A 25127-nucleotide genomic window follows, 5' to 3' on the forward strand; every position below is an offset into this window, starting at 1 on the left:
CCCCACCCCTGTTCTTTCTGCCCCCCTGGTGCTCTCCAGCCCTGCCAGTGCTCTCTACCCTCCGTGCTCTCCACCCCTGTTCTTTTTGGCTCCCCCCAGCACAGATGTATTGCAATGTAAAAAGATGTACATTCTCTAGGCTATATGGGCATGTAACACAGCCGCCAGAGTAACTTCCAATACAAAGTGAAGATGAATTATCTGTTATATAACACATATGTATTACCCGTGGAAAGATTTTCATGAGATTGTCGAAAAGGGGCGGAGCATGAGTGGCCTTAAAATGATGACCCCCCTTGGAAAAAGTTCTGCGGACGCCCATGATTCTACTGGTGTATGGCCATCTTTATACACAGGGGTCGCAGAGGGAGGCTGCAGGTGGGACCCACTAAAGTTCAGCTTCGGAGCCCCATAAATAACTGTTATGCCCCTGCGTGGTACCTAAGCCATATGTCTATATTTGATGTTGAAGCTGGATGGGATTATATAACAGCAGTGGAATGTTGGGAATCTTTACAATCTCTACATCTGTATTGCAGCCTTTCTGCTACATATGTGGGAAAAGCCACCCACAATGACTCCTTCTATGTCCCAGTGCAGTATAAACATAGGCGAGGACGGAGTTTGCTTTTTGTCTCCTTCCCACCTCCTTTCTCTATTCAGAAGATTACAAACTTCCCTGTGACTACCAGCACACGTGACAGTCACAGTCCACCTTGCGTGTTACCTGGAGCTGCTTCCTGGCTCTGTGCTATTCCCAGATCCTCCTCCGCCCCTCCCCGGCCAGGTAGCTCTACTCAGCACACAACCCTTTCAATCGCTGAAATCACTGGATTGACGAGTTTCGCTGTAAGCTTTAACTGATGAAGGTTTAATGACCTCAAGAGCCCTATCATGGCCTTTACGAAGACTGCTAAGGACCCTTTCAGTACCCATGTGGGGCATCTCATAGGTAAGCAATATTAAGGGTTAGCTTGGCGTATTGTCAACCCTAGATAAAAATGCTAAGACGAAGCTTACCCCTGCTTTGAGGGAGAAATCAGTCCCTAGAACTGTTCTTGTTTTTTGCAAACTGACTATTCTTAGTATAACCTGTTATCGTATAAGCGTTTGTTGACTTCTTGTCATCTGTTCATGTTGCTTCAGCACTGAAACCTCAACTCAGAAAATATGTAGCTACCATTAGTCTGCTTCTTCTAAAAATGACAGTAGCCTGGCTGTGATGCTGAGCCAAAGGCTTCGCTAGTTTCTGAGTTACCAACCAGAAATAATTCACTTTGACTTTCTAATCTGTGACTTGCTCTGGATCAGTGACAGCTAACCCATCTATTCATCTCAGGACCAAGGGTGAGCTTGCATTTGTTTCAGAACCGAGTTCAGATCCAAACCTGGAAGTCAGCAGTCAGTCCTGGTCCAATCAGCTACGGGGGGGGGGTGATAATAATATTGACCTACCATAGCCAAATGGTCAACCCATCTATTCATCTCAGGACTAAGGGTGAGCTTGCATTTGTTTCAGAACCGGGTTCAGGTCCAAACCTGGAAGTCAGCTGTCAGTCCTGGTCCAATGAGCTGCAGGCAGGGGATGATAGGGGCCTACCATGACCACATGGCCATATTAGGTCAATAATATTGACCTACCATAGCCAAATGGTCAACCCATCTATTCAGGACTAATGGTGAGCTTGCATTTGTTTCAGAACCGGGTTCAGGTCCAAACCTGGAAGTCAGCTGTCAGTTCTGGTCCAATGAGCTGCAGGGGGGGGGGGGGGTGATAGGGACCTACCATGGCCACATGGCCATATTAGGTCAATAATATTGACCTACTATAGCCAAATGGCCAACCCATCTATTCATCTCGGGCATGGGGCACATTATGGCACATTAGGGCACATTATGGGGCACATCAGGGCACGGGGCACATAGCACATCAGGGCATGGGGCACATCGAGGGAAAATTATGGGGCACATCAGGGCACATTATGTGGCACATCAGGGCACATAGCACATCAGGGCACATTATGGGGCACATAGCACATCAGGGCACATAAGGGCATGGGGCACATCAGGGCATGGGGCACATCAGGCCACATGGCACATCAGGGTATGGGGGAAAAGTTGGCACATTATGGCACATCATGGCACATTATGGGGCACATAGCACATCAGGGCACATAGCACAGAAGGGTGTGGGGCACATCAGGCCACATGGCACATCAGGGCACAGGGCACATCAGGGCATGGGGCACATCAGGGAACATTATGGCACATTATGGGGCACATAGCACATCAGGGCATATTATGGGGCACATAGCACATCAGGGCACATAGCACATAAGGGCACGGGGCACATCGGGCATGGGGCACATCAGGCCACATGGCACATCAGGGCATGGGGAAACGTTGGAACATGGGGGCACATTATGGCACATCAGGGCACATTATGGGTCACATAGCACATCAGGGCACATTATGACACATCAGGGCACATTATGGGGCACATAGCACATCAGGGCACATTATGGCACATTATGGGGCACATCAGGGCACATAGCACATAAGGGCATGGGGCACATCAGGCCACATGGCACATCAGGGCACATGGCACATCAGGGCATGGGGCACATCAGGGCACATTATGGGGCACATAGGACATCAGGGCAGGGGGCACATTATGGCATGGGGCACATCAGGGCACATAATGGGGCACATAGGACATCAGGGCAGGGGGCACATTACGGCATGGGGCACATCAGGGCACATAATGGGGCACATAGGACATCAGGGCAGGGGGCAAATTACGGCATGGGGCACATCAGGGCACATAATGGGGCACATAGGACATCAGGGCAGGGGGCACATTACAGCATGGGGCACATCAGGGCACATAATGGGGCACAGTGGGGCACATAGGACATCAGGGCAGGGGGCACATCAAGGCACATAATGGGGCACAGTGGGGCACATAGGACATCAGGGCAGGGGGCACATTATAGGGCACATCATCATCTTACTAGCCAGTATGCAGAGTAGTGCAGGAAGCGTTTGGCTGTAGTAAGTTCTCCCTCACTTCACTCAGCGCTGTTCGCTCCTCGGCGGCCCCTCCTCTCTTCTCGTCTATCCCCATTGGCTTGTGACATCATCTGGGATAGACCATAGACGAGAAGAGAGGAGGGGCTGCCGGGGAGCGAACAGCACTGTGTGAAGTGAGGGAGAACTTACTACAGCCAAACGCTTCCTGAGCTACTCCGCATACATCTCATTCAGGCAGCTCTAGTCATGCAAAGGGAACGACGTTCCCGCTGTGAAAATAGTGCAGGGACGCCGTTCCCACGCGTTCCCGCAGGACTCGAGCCCTGATCTCAGGACTAATGGTGAGCTTGCATTTGTTTCAGAACCGAGTTTAGATCCAAACCTGGAAGTCAGCTGTCAGTCCTGGTCCAAAGAGCTGCAGGCAGGGGATGATAGGGACCTACCATGGCCACATGGCGATATTTGATCAATAATATTGACCTACTATAGCCAAATGGCCAACCCATTTATTCATGATCTCAGGACTAAGGGTGAGCTTGCATTTGTTTCAGAACCGAGTTCAGATCCAAACCTAGAAGTCAGCAGTCAGTCCTGGTCTAATGAGCTGCAGGCGAGGAATGATATTGACCTACCATAGCCAAATGGTCAACCCATCTATTCAGGACTAATGGTGAGCTTGCATTTGTTTCAGAACCAGGTTCAGGTCCAAACCTGGAAGCCAGCAGTCAGTCCTGGTCCAATGAGCTGCAGGAGGGGGGTGATAGGGACCTACCATGGCCATATTAGATCAATAATATTGACCTACTATAGCCAAATGGCCAACCCATCACAGGACTAATGGTGAGCATGCATTTGTTTCAGAACTGGGTTCAGCTCCAAACCTGGAAGTCAGCTGTCAGTCCTGGTCCAATGAGCTGCGGGGGGGGGTCATAGTGACCTACCATGGCCACACGGTAAAGAAGAAAATTGCTTGATTCCCTCCCGTGGAACCATTGTGTTCTTCCGACAGGGGAAGCTGTCCCTGCCGGGAGAACACACTGATTATTGCTAGCGGCTATAACAGTCACATGTACAATCCAACAGACTGGTTGTACACAAGTTGATAAACCAACCAACTTGAGTACATTTAGCCTGCCCATACATGGTTTGAATCTCGGCTGGTTCAGCAGGAACTGTCTATGGCCAGCTTACGACAGAAAAAAAAAATTCTCATTATTGCACAGCCTGCAAAGAGGATCCTAATGCCGCGTACACACGAGTGAATTTCCGATAGAAAAAGTCAGACGGGAGCTTTTTATATTCCGATCATGTGTATGCCCCATCTGACTTTTTACGTTGAAAATTCTGCCGGACCTAGAAAGAGAGCATGCTCTAAATATTTCCAACAGAACCAATTCCTATCGGGAAAACCACTTGTCTGTATGTTGTTCTGACGTACCAAAAATGACGCATGCTCTGAAGCATGTATGAGACGGAAGCTATTGGCTACTGGCTATTGGACTTCCTTTTTCTAGTCCCGTCGCACATGTTGTACATCACTGCGTTCTTGACGATCGGACTTTGGTGTAACCGTGTGTATGCAAGACAGCTTGAGCGGAATTCCGTCGGAATTCCGTTGGCGAAACCTTCATGCCGCATACACACGACCGGATTTTCTGGCAGAATAGGTCCAACAGAATCAGTCCGTTGGACACTTACCACTTGTGTGTGGGATAATCTGATCGTTTTTCTTAAAAAAATTCAGACGGACCTAGAAATAGAACATGTTTCAAATCTGTCCGACAGACTCAATTCCTATTGGGAAAACCGCTCGTCTGTATGCTGGTCCAACGTACCAAAAACAACGCCTGCTCTGATGCAAAGTATGAGATGGAAGCTATTGGCTACTTGCTATTGGACTTCTTTTTTCTAGTCCCGGCGTACGTGTTGTACGTCACCGCGTTCTCGATGATCGGACTTTGATGTGACCGTGTGTATGTAAGGCAGCTTGAGCGGAATTCCGTTGGAGAAACCTTCATGCCACGTACACATGACCAGACTTTCCGGCAGAATAGGTCGGACATTCCGATCGTGTGTGGGATAATCTGATCATTTTTCTTAAAAAATTTCAGATGGACCTAGAAATAGAACATGTTTCAAATCTGTCCGACAGACTCAATTCCTATCGGGAAAACCCTTTGTCTGTATGCTGGTCCGATGGACCAAATACGAGGCAAAGGAAGCTATTGGCTACTGGCTATTGAACTTCCTTTTCTAGTCCCGTCTTACGTCATCATGTTCAAAACTAACGGACTTTCAAACGGACTTTAGTCCGTTCGTGTGTGGGGTTCACTTGGAAGTCCATCGGAACTACGTCGAAAGTCCATTGGGAAAACCGTCGGACCTTTTCTGCTGGAAAGTCCAGTGTGTACGTGCCATCAGAGTTTATTCCAATGGAAAAGTCACTCGTATGTACAGTACACGGCGTAAGGCCTGGTTCACACTTATGCATTTTTTAGTGCGTTTTCAGTTTTGAAAAAACACACTACAGTACATTTAACATGGTTTCCTATGGATGTAGTTCACGTCTGTGCATTTTATGGAAAGGACCAGGGATTTTTTTTCTGGTTTTTGGTTCCATAGTCTTCAATGGATCAAAAGCGTATAATGAAAAATGCAAACTGCAACCTGCATAGGTGTGAATCAGACCTCATACCGCGTACACACGATCGCAATTTTGGTCGGAAAAAACTCTGACGGAATTCCGTCTGGATTTTGCTCAAGCTGTCTTGCCTACACACGGTCACACCAAATTCCGACCGTCAAGAACGCGGTGACGTGCAACACGTACGACGGGACTAGAAAAAGGAAGTTCAAAACCTATTAGCCAATAGCTTCCGTCTCGTAGTTGAATCTGAGCATGCGTGAGTTTTTGCCGGAATTGCCTACACACGATCGGAATTTCAGTTAGAAAGTTTTTCCATCTGGAAAATTGAGAACATGCTCTTAAATTTTTGCTGGCGGGAATTCGGCCAGCTAAATTCTGATGGAGCACTCACACGGTCGGATTTTCCAATGAAAAGAGCTCATTGGTCTTTTGCTGGCCGAAATTCCGATCGTGTGTACGCGGCATCAGTCTGTACATCTGACTTCAGCTGTTTTTGATGGGAAATGTCACAGGTGTACCGGGTCAGCGTCAATAGCAATCTCTGCCATCCCTAAAAATACAGACATGGATATGTGTTATCATACGTGTTATGCTATCAGATTCTCAGTTTAAATTGGTTCAACAGCCCCCCTGGTGGGGCCCCATCCGTCTCCAGACCGGCGATTGTTATGCTACTGATCAAAAACTTGCTTTTAAAAGTGCCAAGTTTTTCTTTGTGAATCACATGGCAGATATATTGTGGATTTTCACTCTCCGTCTGTTTTCTGAGAGTAATTATGTAGCACTATAGAGCCTGCAAGACGGATTGTTGATTTGATGCTCTTTCAAATACATGAATAGTTCCATTTCTGCTTTTCAATGGATTTTTGTTTTGCCTTTCTCTTTGCGGACCTTTCTCCCCTTTTACTAAATTCACGTAAGCTCCGCATCTCTGCATGCTGATGTGAGGTCATCCAACGCATCTTTTTATATGTTTTTTTTACTTAACCGCTTGCCGACCGGTGTTCTGACATATAGCCGTCGGATACTGTCCTCCCCGTACTGCGCTGCCGCAGCGCTTGCGCAGTATGGAGCTGAAGTAGCTTCGGAAAATCTCCGAAGCTGAACGGCGCCTGCGCCGGTAGTGGAGGTGGTAGCCCCATCATCCAAGAGGACATAGGGCTGCCGATATTAGAGGGTCCCTCGCGGGCTCGCTTTGCTCGCCACGCTTCGGGCACAGCCTCGCTGCGCTCGCTCTTTTTATTCTAACTCTATGTCCACTTGGATGGTGGGGCTAGAACCTGGACTCACGGCGTAGGTGCAGTTCATCTTCGGCTATTTTCGGAATCTGTGTGTGCTGTGTACTGCGCATGCGGGCACTATCCGATGGGGGACACAATATGATAGGACACCGGCTCCTGTAGATATACGTCGGCAGAATGGCACGGCTGGGCAAAGTAACGTACCTGTACGTTACTTTGAATTTCCCGCCGTGTGTGCGTGTGCGCGATTTCCGTGAGCTCCGTGACCGTGGGACCCGCGGACTCGATGTCTGTTGGGTGCCCGCGATCCTGTCACGGAGCTGAAGAACGGGGAGATGACGATGTAAACACAGCATCTCTCCATTCTGCCTAGTGACAGGACACCAATCGTCTGCTCCCTCTTATCGGTAGCAGCAATAAGTGTCGCGTCACTGCTAGACCATTCCCCAGACAGTTAGAAACGCTCCCTAGGACACACTTAATCCCTCCCCCGCCCCCTAGCGGTTAACCCCTTCACTGCCAGTGACATTTTTACAGTAATCAACGCAATTTTATAGCACTGATCTCTGTATTAATGCCAATGGTCCCAAAAATGTGTCAAAATTGTCCCATGTGTCCGCCATAATGTCCCAGTCATGATAAAAATCGCTGATCGCCGCCATTACTTGTAAAAAAAAAAATTAAAGCGGTAGTAAACCCGCTGACCCTTTTTGTTATGCCCCTGCAAGGCATAAGGCATAATGAGCTAGTATGCATGGCATACTAGCTCATTATGAAATATTTACAGTGGTGTGAAAAAGTGTTTGCCCCCTTCCTCATTTCCTGTTCCTTTGCATGTTTGTCACACTTAAGTGTTTCGGAACATCAAACCAATTTAAACAATAGTCAAGGACAACACAAGTAAACACAAAATGCAATTTGTAAATGAAGGTGTTTATTATTAAAGGTGAAAAAAAATCCAAACCATCATGGCCCTGTGTGAAAAAGTGATTGCCCCCTAAACCTAATAACTGGTTGGGCCACCCTTAGCAGCAACAACTGCAACCAAGCGTTTGCGATAACGTGCAATGAGGCTTTTACAGCGTCCTGGAGGAATTTTGGCCCACTCATCTTTGCAGAATTGTCCTAATTCAGTTACATTAGAGGGTTTTCGAGCATGAACGGCCTTTTTAAGGTCATACCACAACATCTCAATAGGATTCAGGTCAGGACTTTGGCTAGGCCACTCCAAAGTCTTCATTTTGTTTTTCTTCAGCCATTCGGTGGTGGACTTGCTGGTGTGTTTAGGATCATTGTCCTGCTGCAGAACCCAAGTTCGTTTCAGCTTGAGTACACGAACAGATGGTCGGACATTCTCCTTCAGGATCTCTTGGTAGACAGCAGAATTCATAGTTCCTTTTATCACGGCAAGTCTTCCAGGTCCTGAAGCAGCAAAACAGCCCCAGACCATCACACTACCACCACCATATTTTACTGTTGGTATAATGTTCTTTTTATGAAATGCAGTGTTCCTTCTACGCCAGATATACTTGGACACACACCTTCCAAAGAGTTCCACTTTTGTCTCATCGGTCCACAGAATGTTGTCCCAAAAGTCTTGGGGATCATCAAGATGTGTTGTGGAGAAATTGAGACGAGCTTTGATGTTCTTTTTGCTCAGCAGTGGTTTTCTCCTTGGAACTCTACCATGCAGGCCATTTTTGCCCAGTCTTTTCCTGATGGTGGAGGCATGAACGCTGACCTTAACTGAGGCAAGTGAGGCCTGCAGTTCCTTGGACGTTGTTGTGGGGTCTTTTGTGACCTCTTGGATGAGTCGTCGCTGCGCTCTTGGGGTAATTTTGGGCGGCCGGCCACTCCTGGGAAGGTTCACCACTGTTCCATGTCTTCGCCATTTGTGGATAATGGCTCTCACTGTGGTTCGCTGGATTCCCAAAGCTTTGGAAATGGCTTTATAACCCTTTCCAGACTGATAGATCTCAATTACTTTCTTTCTCAATTGTTCCTGAATTTCTTTGGGTCTCGGCATGATGTGTAGCTTTTAAGGATCTTCTGGTGGACCTTACTGTGTCAAGCAGCTCCTATTTAAGTGATGCCTTGATTGTGAACAGGTGTGGCAATAATCAGGCCTGGGTGTGGCTAGAGAAATTGAACTCAGGTGTGGACAACCACAGTTATAGTATGTTTTAACAAGGGGGGCAATCACTTTTTCACACAGGGCCATGATGGTTTGGATTTTTTTTCACCTTTAATAATAAACACCTTCATTTACAAATTGCATTTTGTGTTTACTTGTGTTGTCCTTGACTATTGTTTAAATTGGTTTGATGTTCCGAAACACTTAAGTGTGACAAACATGCAAAGGAACAGGAAATGAGGAAGGGGGCAAACACTTTTTCACACCACTGTACCTTAGAATGAGGCCTCGATATCTTCAACGATCCATGCCAAGAGAGCTGACATGTTCCCTCGGCGTGTCTTCCGGGTATCGCGGCTCTGGCGCTGTGAGTGGCTGGAGCTGCGTTGTCGTCACTCCTGCGCATGCGCTCGGGAGACTTCTTTCCAGCAAGGTCCGGCGCTTTCAGCCGAGAATCCCCTGTGCGCATGCGCCGTTGCAGTCAGACGCTCATTGCGAGGGGAATATCTCCTAAACCGTACAGGTTTAGGAGATATTTTTTTCTACCCTACAGGTAAACCTTATTATAGGCTTACCTGTAGTTAAAAGTTACAAATTTAACTATACAACCACTTTAATACAAATGCCATAAAACTATCCCCTATTTTGTAGACGCTATAACTTTTGCGCAAACCAATCAATAAACACTTATTGCGATTTCTTTTTTTACCAAAAATATGTGAAAGAATACGTATCAGCCTAAACTGAGGAAAAAAAAATGTTTTATATATTTTTTGGGGATATTTATTATAGCAAAAAGTAAAAAATGTGTTTTTTTTCAAAATTGTCACTCTATTTTTGTTTATAGCACAAAAAAAAAACGTAGAGGTGATCAAATACCACCATAAGAAAGCTCTATTTGTGGGAAAAAAAGGACGTCAATTTTGTTTAGGAGCCACGTCGCACGACCGCGCAATTGTCAGTTAAAGCGACGCCGTGCAGAATCGCAAAAAGTGCTCTGGTCAGGAAGGGGGTCAAATCTTCCGGGGGTGAAGCGGTTAACTTACACTTCCTTGTTCCTCTGAAGGCACTCTGGGAAGGCAACGTCACCAGTGCGTTCAGAGAAATCTTGTACCTAAGCTGCAGGATCTTTCTCATGTATTTATGAAGCACATGACGTCATACACTTCATCTCACACATGCAATATTCAAGCAGAATAATTCTTTGTGGGATTTTTGAAGGGTGCTGAAATTTGTACAATTATATATAAAACTTCACAGATTAAAAAATGTATTGATTTACTGTGTGAAAAACCATTTAAATTAAAATATGTACACATTTGTTGCATGGTCGTTGGTGTATTCATATTTGTGCGGCGGTATGACAATATAATCTACCAACGTGTTTCGTCCACTGGGGCTTCTTCAGGGGGTGTTGATGGCTGCTAGTGGTCTAAATGCTTTCACACTGATGCCCTGTACACACGGTCGAACTTTCCAATTGAAAATGTGCGATCGGATCATGTTGTCGGAAAATCCGATCGTGTGTGGGCTCCATCTGACTTTTTCTGTCGGAATTTCCAACACACACAAAGTTTGAGAGCTGGATCTGACAACAAAATCCGATCTCTTAAATTCCGATCGTGTGTAGACAATTCCGACGGACAAAGTGCCACGCATGCTCAGAATAAATTACGAGACAAAAGCTATTGGCTACTGGCCCGTTTATAGGCCCGTCATACGTGTTCTACGTCACCGTGTTCAGAATGATCGGATTTTCCGACAACTTTGTGTGACCGTGTGTATGCAAGACAAGTTTGGGCCAAAATCCGTTGGAAAAAATCCAATGGATTTTGTCGTCGGAATTTCTGACCTTGTGTGCAGGGCATTACTGTTAACCAAAAACAGGTTTATAAGCTTGGGGTCAAAAAGTGGAGTTCTGTGTGACCACAGGAGGTACAACGGGACCAAACATGGATAATGCCCTGAATAGTCACATAGGGTGCCTAATTTCTAAACAGGAAGTAATAACCGGTCTTATACAGACTATAAAGTTGTCTGTGTATTGTGTAGGTCGCCCACGTGGCAGTTTAGGGATTAGGCATCCCCACGTGACCATAGTTGCCAACATTGTAAAAAAAAAAATCGGGACACTTTTTTGGCAGTGGGCGGAGTCGTGGTATAATTAGGGGGCGGGTAATGCGTTTATAGGTGTGGCATAGGAAAAGGTAAAAACGCGTCGAAAAATGGGTGTGGTTTACGTAAAATAGTGGGCGTGGCTTACATGGGGCGTGGCTCAAATGGGTGTGGTTAGAGTCTGAGATGAATGCGGGATGGAGAGGGAAAGGAGAGGGATGGAGAGAGGGAAGGGGGGGAGAGGGAAAGGAGGGACAGCAGCCCCCCGATCCTACACCACAATAGCAATATGTGTTTTCCAGAGTTTGACAATCAGCAGATAAAGATACTCCAAATACCTGGTGTTGGCGCTTCAATCATCCCGGCGCCATGATTGTTATGGTGTCAGGATGATTGAAGCGCATTATTTCTATTACTACATTGTAATATAAAATGAAATCATTCAACTCACCATAATGCAGAATCAGTGGGAGCCATGAGCGCGTCACTAGCCACGTTGCCTGCCACCAGATGCCATCAGGTGTCCCAAGCGGAGTCTGTCCTTACATCAGGTGCCCCATCAGAGGTACGTTCCTCACATCTGTGTCCATCAGCGGAGACCCTCCTTACATCTGGTGCCCCTCTGACATCCACAGACCGCCCACCCCACATCCTGCACAGACCTGCCCCCACATACTCCACAGACTGGCTCCCACATCTCCAGACTGGCCCCCGACATACCACTGGCCCCCAACATCCACAGACTGGCCCCCGACATCCACAGACTGGCCCCCCACATCCACAGACTGGCCCCCCACGTCCACAGACTGGCCCCCCACGTCCACAGACTGGCCCCCACGTTCACAGACTGGCCCCCACATCCACAGACTGGCCCCCACATTCACAGACTGGCCCCCGACATACCACTGGCCCCCACATTCACAGACTGGTCCCATCCACATACCATGACTGTCTGTCACTGACATCCGACTGGCCCCCGCCCCGACGTGGATACATTGTAGACTGGCCCCCGACATGCCGCCGTTGCCGCGCGCAGATGACTGTGGCGCCGCAGGTGTAGACCAACTTCTGGTCTTCTTAAAAATGGCGGCCGGCGGAGACATTGTCAAAAAACTAGAAATTAAATTTCCCGGAACAAACCGAATTTCGCGGGACATTTCCCGGGACAAAATTAATTCGGGACAAATGTCCTAATCGCCGGAATGTCCCGCGAAATTTGGGACAGTTGGCAACTATGCATGACTATTCAGGACATTACACATTTTTGGTCCCCTCGTACCAAAGTAGAGCCAACTTTGCCCAACCTTTCACCTGCCCAGTGAGTGCTGCAGGAGCAGAGAGGAGAGGGGTGACTGCTAGTCACTGCTCTCCTCTCCAAGCAGACCACGGATTGAGAGATCAGTGCTCATGTGATCGCTTAGACCTCGGGCTTAGAGCCAACATGGGGCAGCTGCAGCATCACTCCGGTGAGTATCAATGTTAGTTTTTTTTATTTTTATTTTTACAAACCCCATGCTTCTCCTTTAAGTTAAAGGTCTTTTTGTACATAGCCACTTCTTCCTTCTCTTTGTATCTGCTCCGGTTAGGTAACTGATAGGAATTCTGGGTATTCTCCTATCTATCGTGCCAGAGGCAGCGTTTTCATGTCTACACTGTCCATTCCCTGCCTGGGGAAACAAAGGATCATAAAAGAAATCTGTATCAAAACCAAATAAGGTGCAGGAGAGCAGAGCGTACACAAAGAACACAAAGAAAGGCCATAAAATGCTAACGCTACGCGGAAAGGGTGACCCAAGCGATCAGCACCTGTAGTCGGGCTGTGCAGAGTTTAACCGCTTCAGCCCCAGAAGAATTTACCCCCTTCCTGACCAGAGCACTTTTTTGCGATTCGGCACTGAGTCGCTTTAGCTGACAATTGCGCGGTCCTGCGACGTTGTACCCAAACAAAAATTTACGTCCTTTTTTTCCCACAAATAGAGCCTTCTTTTGGTGGTATTTGATCACCTCTACGGTTTTTATTTTTTGCGCTATAAACTAAAAAAGAGCGACAATTTTGAAAAAAAAAAAGCAATATTTTTTACTTTTTGCTATAATAAATATCCCCCAAGAATATATAAAAAATAAATTTTTTCCTCAATTTAGGCCGATATGTATTCTTCTACATCTCGCAATAAGCGTTTATTGATTGGTTTGTGCAAAAGTTATAGCGTCTACAAAATAAGTTAGCATGTAGTTACTATAGTTTTATGGCATTTTTATAATTTTTTTTTTAATTAGTAATGGCGGCAATCTGTGATTTTTATCATGACTGCGACATTATGGAGGACACATCGGACATTTTGGCACTATTTTGGGACCATTGTTATTTATACAGAGATCAGTGCTATAAAAATGCACTGATTACTGTGTAAATGACACTGGCAGGGAAGGGGTTAACCACTAGGGGGCGATCAAGGGGTTAAGTATGTGAGGGAGTGATTCTAACTGTGGGGGGGGTGGGCTTCCACTCACATGACAGCGATCACTGCTCCCGATGACAAAAGTTAAAAATATTGCGTTTTTTTTTTTTCAAAATCAAAAACACTCCTTTTTTGTTTATAGCGCAAAAAATAAAAACCGCAGAGGCGATCAAATACTGCCAAAAGAAAGCTCTATTTGTGGGGAAAAAAAGGACATTGTTTGGGAGCCACGTCGCACGACCGCGCAATTGTGATTTAAAGCGACGCAGTGGCGAATTGCAAAAAACGCTCTGGTCTTTGGCCAGCCAAATGGTCCGGGGGCTTAAGTGGTTAAGCTGGCCATAAAGAGGAATTTCATTAAAAAATTCTTATTTTAAGAATGTTTATTCATTTTTCATAGCTCACAACTGTCTCCGATTTCAAGGAACTGTCCCTGATTTGGAACAATGTCCCTCTGTCCCTCATTCCTCCTCATTTTTCCCTCATTTTGGTCTGATCTATATAGATTTATATAAAATGCACTTTTTATCTATCAAAAAAGTGTTTTCCACCACTAAACCTTCCATCTGATTTCTAAATTGCTGTATTTGTAAATTCCAAAGGCCAATATAAAGGAATAGTAGTTCTAAAAAAGCACTTGTAGGTGTAACCAATCTTGGATTTTTTTGTACAATTCTCCTTTAAGGGGGTGTGGCAAGGGGTGTGTCCTATGCCTGCATACTTTTGCTGATAGGTGTCCCTCATTCCCATCTCAAAAAGTTGGGAGGTATGCATTTTTGACCATCGTGATGAGAAAATTCAACAAATTTCTGAGTTTTTGTGGTTTTCAGAAAAGTCCATTCATTCCAAATTCAAATGATAAATGCAAATTCTTTTCTTAAAATAACTCCACTTTTGTGGAGAAAATATGGGATATTTATTATTTTAAATATGGAATATTTATTATTTTAAATATGGGATATTTATTATTTTAAATATGGGATATTTATTATAGCAAAAAGTAATTAATATTGTGTTTGTTTTTTTCAAAATTGTCACTCTTTTTTTTGTTCATAAAGCAAAAAAATTAAAAACACAGAGGTGATCAAATACCACCAAAAGAAAGCTCTATTTGTGGGGAAAAAAATTATCAAAATTTAATTTGGGTACAACGTCGCATGACCAATTGTCATTCAAAAGTGTGACAGCGCTAAAAGCTGAAAATTGGCCTGGGCAGGAAGGGGGTGAAAATGCCCGGTATTGAAGTGGTTAAGGGGGGCGGGACAAGGGGGTGTGTCCTATGCCTGCATACTTTTGCTGATAGGTGTCCCTCCTTCCCATCTCAAAAAGTTGGGAGGTATGCCATTTGTTGCTGTATATGAACATTCTGGTTTCTATTCCTGTGATTGATTTAAACCTCTTATAAAATAATTACTAAACCATGCAGTATTAGGAGCACTTGTACTCTATTTTCCTTTGAGCTTTGATCCTAGATAAAGGAAAGTGGGTGTAAGAAGGACTGGCTGTAAACAGAACTTTTGGCAGCTGTGGATTTATGTGAGCCTTGTAAAGCTGGGCAGCACAGTGGCTTAATAATTGGCATGTCTGCCTTGCAGCACTGCAGTCTCGGGTTCCAATGTTGGTCAGGACACTATCTGCATGGAGTAATCACGTCCTCCCTGTGTTTGCATTGGCTTCCTCCTGCACTCCAAACACATGCAAGCAGGGTAATAGGCCCCTGTTTAATTTAGACCTAGTACATATACAAAATGGCCATGTATGTGTATTAGTGCATGCCAGTTCCATGCAGTCAGGCCTTGTTCACATCTGAGCATAGCAACTCACTTTCCCGCTCCCGTTTTTTTTTTTTCTTTTGCATGTTTCGGAGCGTTTCCACTTGACGCGCATAGGGCAGCCGATTTATTTGAATGGGCGGTCCTACGCATGACAAACACCCCAAAAGAAGCTCCAAAACTTTTTTGCAGGGTGGGTTTTACATTAGGACATTTTAGAATATGCCTTTTTTAGATCTCTTTTTTAGGTTGCTTTATGCCATCTTGTTTCTCAGCACTGATTGGGGAGTTTTGAGCCCCCAAAACACATATGAGTTAATTTACTAAAACGGAAGAGTGAAAATTCTGGTGCAGTTTCACATTGTAGCCAATCAGCTTCTAGCTTCAGCTTGTCCAATTAGAGTCCATTCAAACAGGAGCAACTTTGGATCTGACTTGAAGTCGTCCCAAGTTGCCTCAAGTTGCGCAACATGATAAAATCCAGGGGCGGACTGACCATTCGGCCACTCGAGGGTCCCGGGCCACTAGGGGGCCCCATCAGAGTTGCCAGCCTCAGTAAAACCAGGGACAGTATGTAAAAATCTGTGTTTTTTTACATCTGTCACTGAAATATAACTTATCGACATACTTTTGGTCTAAAAATCCCGAGATTATAGCTGCCCCACCTCTCCAGTACCTTCTCAGCCAAAAGAAACATGTCTGTGTATACTGTGTGTACATGTATGTGTATACTGTGTGATTGTATACTGTGTGATTGTATACTGTGTGGCCCCATAATCTCCTATTGCCCGGGGGCCCCATGAGTTGTCAGTCTGCCCCTGATAAAATCAATGCAAGTGAATGAGAGCCGTCTTAGTGCACACTACTGAAGTCGCTCCGACTTCAGAAAAGGTTCCTGTACTACTTCAGTCCTGGAGGCAACTTCAATTTGCCTTGTAAGTAGCCCCAAGTCGCGCTGTGATTCATACTCAAGTCGTGTCCAAGTTGCCTCCCAAAGTCTCGCTGGAAGTCGTGTTGCCCCTCTGTGAATGGACTGAAAGCTTTGAGGAAAGAAAAAAACTGGAAGCTGATTGGTTCCTGTGCAGAGCTGCACCAGGTTTTGCACACTCCAGTTTTAGTAAATCAATCCAAATTGGCTTTTTCTTCTTCTTGACCTGTTCAATAAAGGTTTACTGGATCCTGGATTTACTGGATTTTTACCTTATTAGGCTCCATTCACACTAGGTCAACTCGTCTTGCAACTTTGGACATCAAAGTCACATGATAAGTCATTCCCCATATTTTCCAATGATACCCATTCATATATGTGCGACTTAAAGTTGCCGCAACTTCAGGGTAGTTCATGAACTAGTTTGGTCCGACTTTCATGCAACTTGAGGGCCATAGACTTCCATGTTAACCCTCAAAAGTTGCATGAAAGTCGTACCTTAATGTTTTACATGAAACAGTTGTCCATTATCACTGGTAAAAGCCAAAGTCATATCCAAGTTGCACCCATCCAAAGTTATACCAAAGCTGCACTTCAAATTTGGTGCAACTTTGGAGTCAAACAAGTGTAAATGGAGCCTAAAAGCGGACCTTCACCCTCCAAAAATGAATGCTTTCTGTCTGGCTCAAGTTCCCTCCCTCTCCCACAATTGGATATGTTTTTTCAATTTATTTTTCCTCATTTTTGTGCCGCATGGCAATACTTCCTTCTATCTGATCTAGGAGAGATTTAGGCCCCTTTCACACTGATGCATTGTGGTTTGACCACACCGGGAGGCCAGCACAGTGTACCCGCGGGTTTGGTGCTGGATAGCTATGCTTTCCTATTGCCTTTTATTATGTCCTGTGGTTTTGGCGAGCTTTGGCTTTACTTCTTCAAAAAAAACTTCAGAACCTTGTCTTTGGTGCACAGACCAACTGAACAAAATTTAATATACGGTTGTGCTCATAAGTTTACATACCCTGGCAGAATTTATGATTTCTTGGCCATTTTTCAGAGAATATGAATGATAACACAAAAACTTTCTTTCACTCATGGTTAGTGTTTGGCTGAAGCCATTTATTATTTATCACCTGTGTTTATTCTTTTTAAATCATAATGACAACAGAAACGGAGCCAACTTCCCTAAACTACAAACCTTGCTAGAAGGCATAAATTGGGATAAAATCTTACGAATGAAGAACACGGAGGAGATATGGGTTTGCTTTAACCAATTTTCATCTTTCAGCGCTGACGCATTTTGAATGACAATTGCACGGTCATACAACACTGTACCCAAATTAAATTCTTTTCATTTTCTTCACACAAATAGAGCTTTCTTTTGATGGTATTTAATCAAAGATGGAACATTTTGAAAGAAAAGACCTTGTTTCATAGTTTGTTATAAAATTTTGCAAACAGGTAATTTTTCTCCTTAATTGATATGCGCTGATGAGGCGGCACTGGTGGGCACTGATAGGCTGCACGGGTGGGTACTGATAGGTTGCACTGAAAGGCATAGTTAAGGCGGCACTGATAGGCACAGATAAGGTGGCACTGATGGGGACAGATAAGGCGGTACTGATGGGCACAGATAAGGCGGCACTGATGGGCCCTGATGGGTTGGCACTGATGGGTACTGATAGGTACCACTGATAGATGGCACTGATGGGCACTGATAGGTGGCACTGATGGGCACTAATGGGCAGCACTGATGGGCACTGGTAGGTGACACTGATGGGCACTGATAGGTGGCACTGATGTACAGCACTGTTAAGGCACTGGCTGTGGGCACTGATGGGTGGCACTGTGGGCACTGATGGGTGGCACTGTGGGCACTGATGGGTGGCATTGGTGAGCACTGGTAGGCAGCACTGTTGTGTACTGTTGGTGGCATTGGCAGGTGGCACAGGTGGGCACTGAGGAGCTGGCGGCAGCTCTTCATGATCGGGACCGATGTCCCTCTCACAGCCACCGGTGATCGGCTTTTTACCGGCTCTGTTTAGATCACATGATCAGCTGTCATTGGCTGGCAGCTCATCATGTGGTAAGGGGTCGGGTTCGACCCCTTACTCCGATCTGTGATCCAGCGAGTCTCATAGACTGGCTGATCACAGAGTGCACCCTGCAGGAGGCACGCAGGCCACTCGGGCCCAGGAGGACGTCAATAGACATACTCCCGGCAAAGCAGGTCTGCGCTGTAACCGTCATTCGGCTATAGCACGGATCTGAACAGGTTAAGAGCATATTAAATAAGGGCATTAGCCAATGCATTCCATTGGGTAATAAATTTAAAAGAGCGAACCAAAGTCCTGGATGGCTTAACTCCAATGTAAAAATTAGTTGAAGGATCATCATCAGCATTCAGACTTTATAAAGGTTCACAAATGCGTTTTTTAGTGCAGTTTGCAGAAACACACTACAGTCCATTGAACATGGTTTCCTATGGTACACATTCACATCTATGCGTTATGCAACTGGTGCCTTTTTGGAAAGGGTTGGGGACTTTTTTTCAACGTTTTGCATGTAAAAGACTTCAATGGAATTGTACCGTGTTTGTGACGTGATTTGTGATGTGTTTTGCGTGTTGCAGTTTTTATTTTTCTGTATAAACACTGTAAATAGCCGATTGTTAAGGAGGAGGCTGGGAAGTTGGCTGCCGCGTCCTTAACAACCGATGAGTCATTAGCTGTCAGCGGAGTTCGCAGCTGAAAATGAACCATACCAGGCCGCATTCTCTCAACACGGGGGATGGGTGCTATGTGAATGGGTTTCAGGTACATCGCACCCCTACACATTCAACCCAAAAAGCAGTGGTTTTTGACAAGTCCTTTATTAAAAAAGAAGCAGTCTTCTCTCCAAACTGTCTTCTTGTGCTGTCTTCTTCCGGAGCTGTCTTCTTCCTCACCGCCGTTTACTTGCTAAATACAAAAAAAGGCTGTCTTTCTTCCCTGTGTTGTCGCCCGCTGTCTGGCATCTCATATATAGCCATGAAGCGTGGCCATCCGATGACGTCACCTGGAGAGCCCACCCCTTGTGACGTCACAAGACAGCCCAGGGGAGAAGACAGCTCCAGGAGAAGACAGTTTGCTTCTTTTTTAATAAAGGACTTTATTAAACATTTCACTGCTTTTTTGGGGTGAATGAGTAGCGTTACGATGTACCCGATGTACCCCCATTAACATAGGGGGGCTGGGATCTGGCATCAACATAGGGCAAGGTGCTCCCCAAAGCATCCATCCCCCCAGGTTGAGGGCATGCGGCATGGTATGGTTTGGAGGGGGGGTGGCTTGTTTGTCCTCTCCCTTTCCTGACCTGTCAGGTGGCATGCTCAGATAAGGGTCTGGAATGGATTTTTTGGGGGGGGGGGCACACCATTTTTTTTTAAAATGTTGGCATGGGGGGTCCCCTCTCTGAATTCATACTAGACCAGAATGTCCTGGTATGGATCCGGGGGGGGGGGGAGCATGCCGCTCTTTTTCGCGACAGCTGATGACTCATCAGTTGTTAAGCACGCGGCAGCCGGATTCCCAGGCCCCCTCCTTAGCGTCCAGTGTATTTACAGTGTGTTTAAAGAGAAAGGGAAAAAAAACTTTTGTAGCACCCTGATATTTAGTCAGGGCTGCTAGTAAATTTACCTGCCACGTATAGTTGCCTTGGTCAAGTGATAGGAGATCAATTGATTCCACCCTAATTCTGGAATTGCTGCACTTATCTCTTCTGTCACTAGATGGCTGGGTATCTCTTGGCATTAGATAAGACAAAGGCATTGCAAGGACAGATTAGGAATAGATGGGGTATCTTATACAATAGGCCGGGATCTTCTTGGGTCCCTTGGCCTGCTGGGAGAGCCTATTTATTTGGGTGAGGTCAGGTGATCGGGGTTCTGTGCCACCTGGGTGCCACCTGGGTGTGTTGTGCTGTCTCAGGCTGCTAGGCCAGAGCCTGAGGCCTATCCCCGGGGACATCTAGCTGTTAGGCTGTCTGAGGGACTATCCATTAGCAAGGGAGCAGTGTAGGACTGTGCCGCCTTGCAGTCCAACAAGAAATCACTGCTCTGCTGGCCAGAGAACCTGTCGCTGTCAGAGGTAGAGGGGAAGCTGTCGCCACTAAGGGGCCAGCCACCTTGTTACCAGGGACCACTGTGAGTAGCTGAAGCAAGTACCAGAGCAGACTTCTCACCAACCAGGGATAGTGAAGAATTGGGAAACTTCAGCTGGAATCAAGCCAGGGACCAGCCAGCGGAGGTGACACTTGCAGAGCAGCCTTGTGTGTCAAGCCAGGGACAATGCAGGCCAGCGGGGTGATGCTTGAGAAGTATCTTGGATGCCAAGCTAGAGACCCAGCAGAGACTTGGGGGCGACGCTTGAGGAAGATACTGAGAGAGAAGGTTGGAAGAGCTCTGGAGATCCAGTGGAAGTGGATCAGCAAGTCTAGTGAGAGAGACTGGGAGCTCAGTTGAGTGAAGATCTACAATAGGAGATTGTAGAGGATGTGAAAGAGTTCATTGTAACCTTTGTTAGGCATTGTTCAAGATTGTTGCCATAGGAGACAACGTGTCTACACATGCAGATGTGGTGTCCGGCTGGGTGCCTTTCCCTGAATGTTTGCCTACCTATAGAAGTCTTCCAATTAACATTGCAACTACAAAAAGGGTATCCTGGCCCTAAACCCTCACTCCCACAGTTCTAACAATAAATTTCTTTGCATTGAAGAAGTGTCTGGCGCCCATGAATCTACCTTGCATCACACCCACCATGCCTCATAACCCACTATACATAGAAGGATGTCAGCTGTTCCTAACTCTGGATGTTCTCATTAGACCAAAGGGGACCAGGGACTTGGCTACACCTAAAATGCAAAATGCATGAAAACTGCATGCAAAAACGCATAAAAAAACAAGGGTTTAAAAACACACTGTTAAACGTGCCTGAAAAAAACGCTTTAAGCGCAGCCGCATGGATGTGAACCTTAAGACTACTCCCCCAAGGCTACTCTGGTTGACAGAGAGCTGTCTCTAATATTTGGATTCCAAGCCATATCTTCCATACTTTTGGGTCTAGCACTCTACCAACATGCCTATTGTCAACGGAAGTCACTGAAATAGATGAAACCAAATAGAAATATTAACTCCTCTGTATTTTGCACAAAACTAGAAAATATCGGTTACAATAAAGGCTTTAAAACCTTTTCCGACACAAGAAAACACAAGTTTTCCAGCCATGACAAATGGACGTCATTCGGGAATGAGTGGTCAGTGTCACTGGCCTTTCACTATAAATGAAGGCTTTGCTATGACACAGCAGCAAGAGGTAATGATTAACCTCTGACATGGCAGTGTGAGACGGGAGAGGCCGTGTCATCTACCGCCAACTCCATCGATCGGATCATTATCAATAGTTCAAAATGTTCCATTGCATGAAACGACATGAAATCACATCTTGACTTCCTTTTGAATAGAACCTTTTAAAGATATTGTGCTATACCTACTCATGAGGAGGGAGGGCTGTACTACTGCCGTGAGAGAATCAATGGTTGGGTAGAGTTGTAGAGTAAATCTGGTTATAGATGGATCTTCTTTTTTTTTGACCAACCATTCAAGATTCAGTCTGTATTCAGACTGCGGGACCCCTACACTGTCAGAATACACTGATCAGCACTATAGCTGATTGATTGCAATCGCTGATCACTCCTCTCCAATGGGAAGAGCCATAGAAGGATTGAAATTTGGCTGGTCCCTGCTGAACCGGCCAAGTTGATCCCTGCTGAACCAGCCAAGTTGGTCCCTGCTGAACCAGCCAAGTTGGTCCCTGCTGAACCGGCCAAGTTGGTCCCTGCTGAACCGGCCAAGTTGATCCCTGCTGAACCAGCCAAGTTGGTCCCTGCTGAACCGGCCAAGTTGGTCCCTGCTGAACCGGCCAAGTTGGTTCCTGCTGAACCGGCCAAGTTTGTCTCTCAAATCAGAAATGCAGAAACAATATGATTATTAATGAAGGTATAGTATAGATACTATTAATTACTTGAGTAGCTATGGTTCCCAGCCTAGTGCTACATGGGCAATTAAATCTCTCAGCTACTGAGATATTTATTTGGCTGGTCCCTGCTGAACCGGCCAAGTTGATCCCTGCTGAACCGGCCAAGTTGGTCCCTGCTGAACCGGCCAAGTTTGTCTCTCAAATAAGAAATGCAGAAACAATATGATTACTAATGAAGGTATAGTATAGATACTATTAATTACTTGAGTAGCTATGGTTCCCAGCCTAGTGCTACACGGGCAATTAAATCTCTCAGCTACTGCGATATTTCAATCCTAATTCCAGGCTTTTTTTTAAAGTCTCCCTGGAGGTTCAATACTTACCACCTCTCTGGTGCTCTCTCCTGCAGTACCTCTTCTCTGCCACAAGATGTCCTCAGTTTTACCTAGCATCAATCAGGAAGACTGAGGACATACTGTGAGTGTAGAGCAGTGATTCTCAATCAGGGTTCCTTTAAGAGGTTGCTAGGGGTTCCTTCAGCATTGGGCAATTTCTACCTCTCAGATAAGTTCCCACTCACACCACTGATATTATTAGCTACCTGCAAGGGGGTAATTCTTCCCAATGACCACAAGTGTAGGGACCATTCTTCTCACTGACCATCACACTAATGTATCATGAGTTGTAGATTTCTCATTATTAGCAGAGGTTCCCCAAGACCAGAGAACTATTTCAAGGGTTCCTCTGTGTTGAAAAGGTTGAGAAAGGCTGGTGTAGAGCATCATGCACCTGTCCCTTGAGGGAGACTCACCAACGAAATTTTGTACAAAAATTCAGAAGCATAGCAATTCGTATTTCGGATCCTCCTGAATGTACGAATTTACGGAAATTTGTACGAAATCGACTAATTAATCGCACATGTCTAATACAGACCTATTCCCATGGGTCAGCCTTTTACTCTGCATAAGCAATAAAAACCCATCAGGGGTGCTAACCCTATTCCACTCAAATCAAAGCAGAAATAAGCCTTGGCTAGTGTGGATGGCTTAGCTACTTAAAGAAATAAATATGCGTCTTCCACTAACTGCCGCTCTTAGCACATGGGATTCACCCGACGACCTGTAACAGGAATATAGATATAAATGAAATGAACCTAAATTACAGATGAGTAACTCCGCCGATCCTTCATCCACCTCTGTAACATAAGGTGGGTTTTTTGCTGGTGATTTGCACTCCTCTCAGATAAATACAGACCAATAAATATGTTTAATGTCATCCGTAACTGCTGTTTTCCTTTCCTTTCCAGTCTGTGTTTTTATGGCATTTCCCGCTGTCATTCAGAGAATGAATAATGGGCCCGGCCTGAGACACAATAACCTTGAGAAGATAAATAGATCTCCTATTTGGTGTGTTAGAGGGTAACTCCACCTCTGAGTAACTCTTCAGTGACAGCTTTCCCTAATATAATTGTTCTCCTCAATGTCATTGATACAATCGAATTGGAGTTCTCTGATAGAGATCCTCCATTTGCACCCACGGTACGTGTTGGGGTTGGCACTGAGGTGGCACTGATGAGGCCGCACTGATAAGCAGTGGACAACATCCACTGCTTTACTGACAACATCCACTGTTTTACTGACAACATCCACTGCTCTGCTGATACCATCCACTGCCCTACTGACACCGTCCAGTGCTTTACTGACACCATCCACTGCTCTGCTGATACCATCCACTGCCCTACTGACACCGTCCAGTGCTTTACTGACACCATCCACTGCTTTACTGGAACCATCCACTGCTTTACCGAGACCGTCCACTGTTCTACTGACACCATCCACTGCTTTACTGACACCATCCACTGCCCTACTGACACTGTCCACTGTTCTACTGACACTGTCCTCTGCTCTACTGACACCATCCACTGCTTTACTAACACTGTCCTCTGCTCTACTGACACCATCCACTGCTTTACTGACACCATCCACTGCTTTACTGACACCATCCACTGCTCTACTGACACCATCCACTGCTTTACTGACACCGTCCTCTGCTCTACTGACACCATCCACTGCTTTACTGACACCATCCACTACTTTACTGACACCATCCTCTGCTCTACTGACACCATCTACTGCTTTACTGACACCATCCACTACTTTACTGACACCATCCTCTGCTCTACTGACACCATTTACTGCTTTACTGACACCTTCCACTACTTTACTGACACCATCCACTGCTTTACTGACACCATCCACTGCTTTACTGACACCATCCACTGCTCTACTGACACCATCCACTGCTTTACTGACACCGTCCTCTGCTCTACTGACACCATCCACTGCTTTACTGACACCATCCACTACTTTACTGACACCATCCTCTGCTCTACTGACACCATCTACTGCTTTACTGACACCTTCCACTACTTTACTGACACCATCCACTGCTTTACTGACACCATCCACTGCTCTTCTGACACCATCCACTGCTCTACTGACACCATCCACTGCTTTACTGACACCATCCACTGCTTTACTGACACCATCCACTGCCAAATATATGTAGGAGGGTTTTCCACCATCCCTGCAGTAATTTTTTATGTCTTATTTTCAGTATGATGTGTATTATATGGGACGTGACATGAGACCGGTATTGTGGTGATATTGAAGTCTGTTGATTTCCATACATTAGAGGGTTCCACCATTATTGTGGCAATGATTAGTAAATTAGCGCTGCACTTTTTAGTTGTTTTCTCATGCCGACATTTACTTGTGTTACGCA

General features: G+C 45.7%; 1 protein-coding gene across 1 annotated transcript in view; it reads left to right on the top strand.

Moving 5' to 3' along the window:
- The first annotated feature begins 679 nt into the window (after positions 1 to 679).
- TOM1L1 (target of myb1 like 1 membrane trafficking protein) overlaps positions 680 to 25127 on the top strand; it is a 122241-nt gene continuing 97793 nt past the window's right edge. The window contains exon 1 of the mRNA XM_077458901.1: positions 680 to 952. Within this exon, the coding sequence (XP_077315027.1) occupies positions 895 to 952 (58 nt within the window). The 5' untranslated portion in view covers positions 680 to 894. The remainder of the gene's footprint in view (positions 953 to 25127) is intronic.

Source organism: Lithobates pipiens, unplaced genomic scaffold (genome assembly GCF_037356315.1).
Source record: "Lithobates pipiens isolate NorthernLeopardFrog02 unplaced genomic scaffold, aLitPip1_a1.2 Scaffold_28, whole genome shotgun sequence".
Taxonomy (NCBI): domain Eukaryota; kingdom Metazoa; phylum Chordata; class Amphibia; order Anura; family Ranidae; genus Lithobates; species Lithobates pipiens.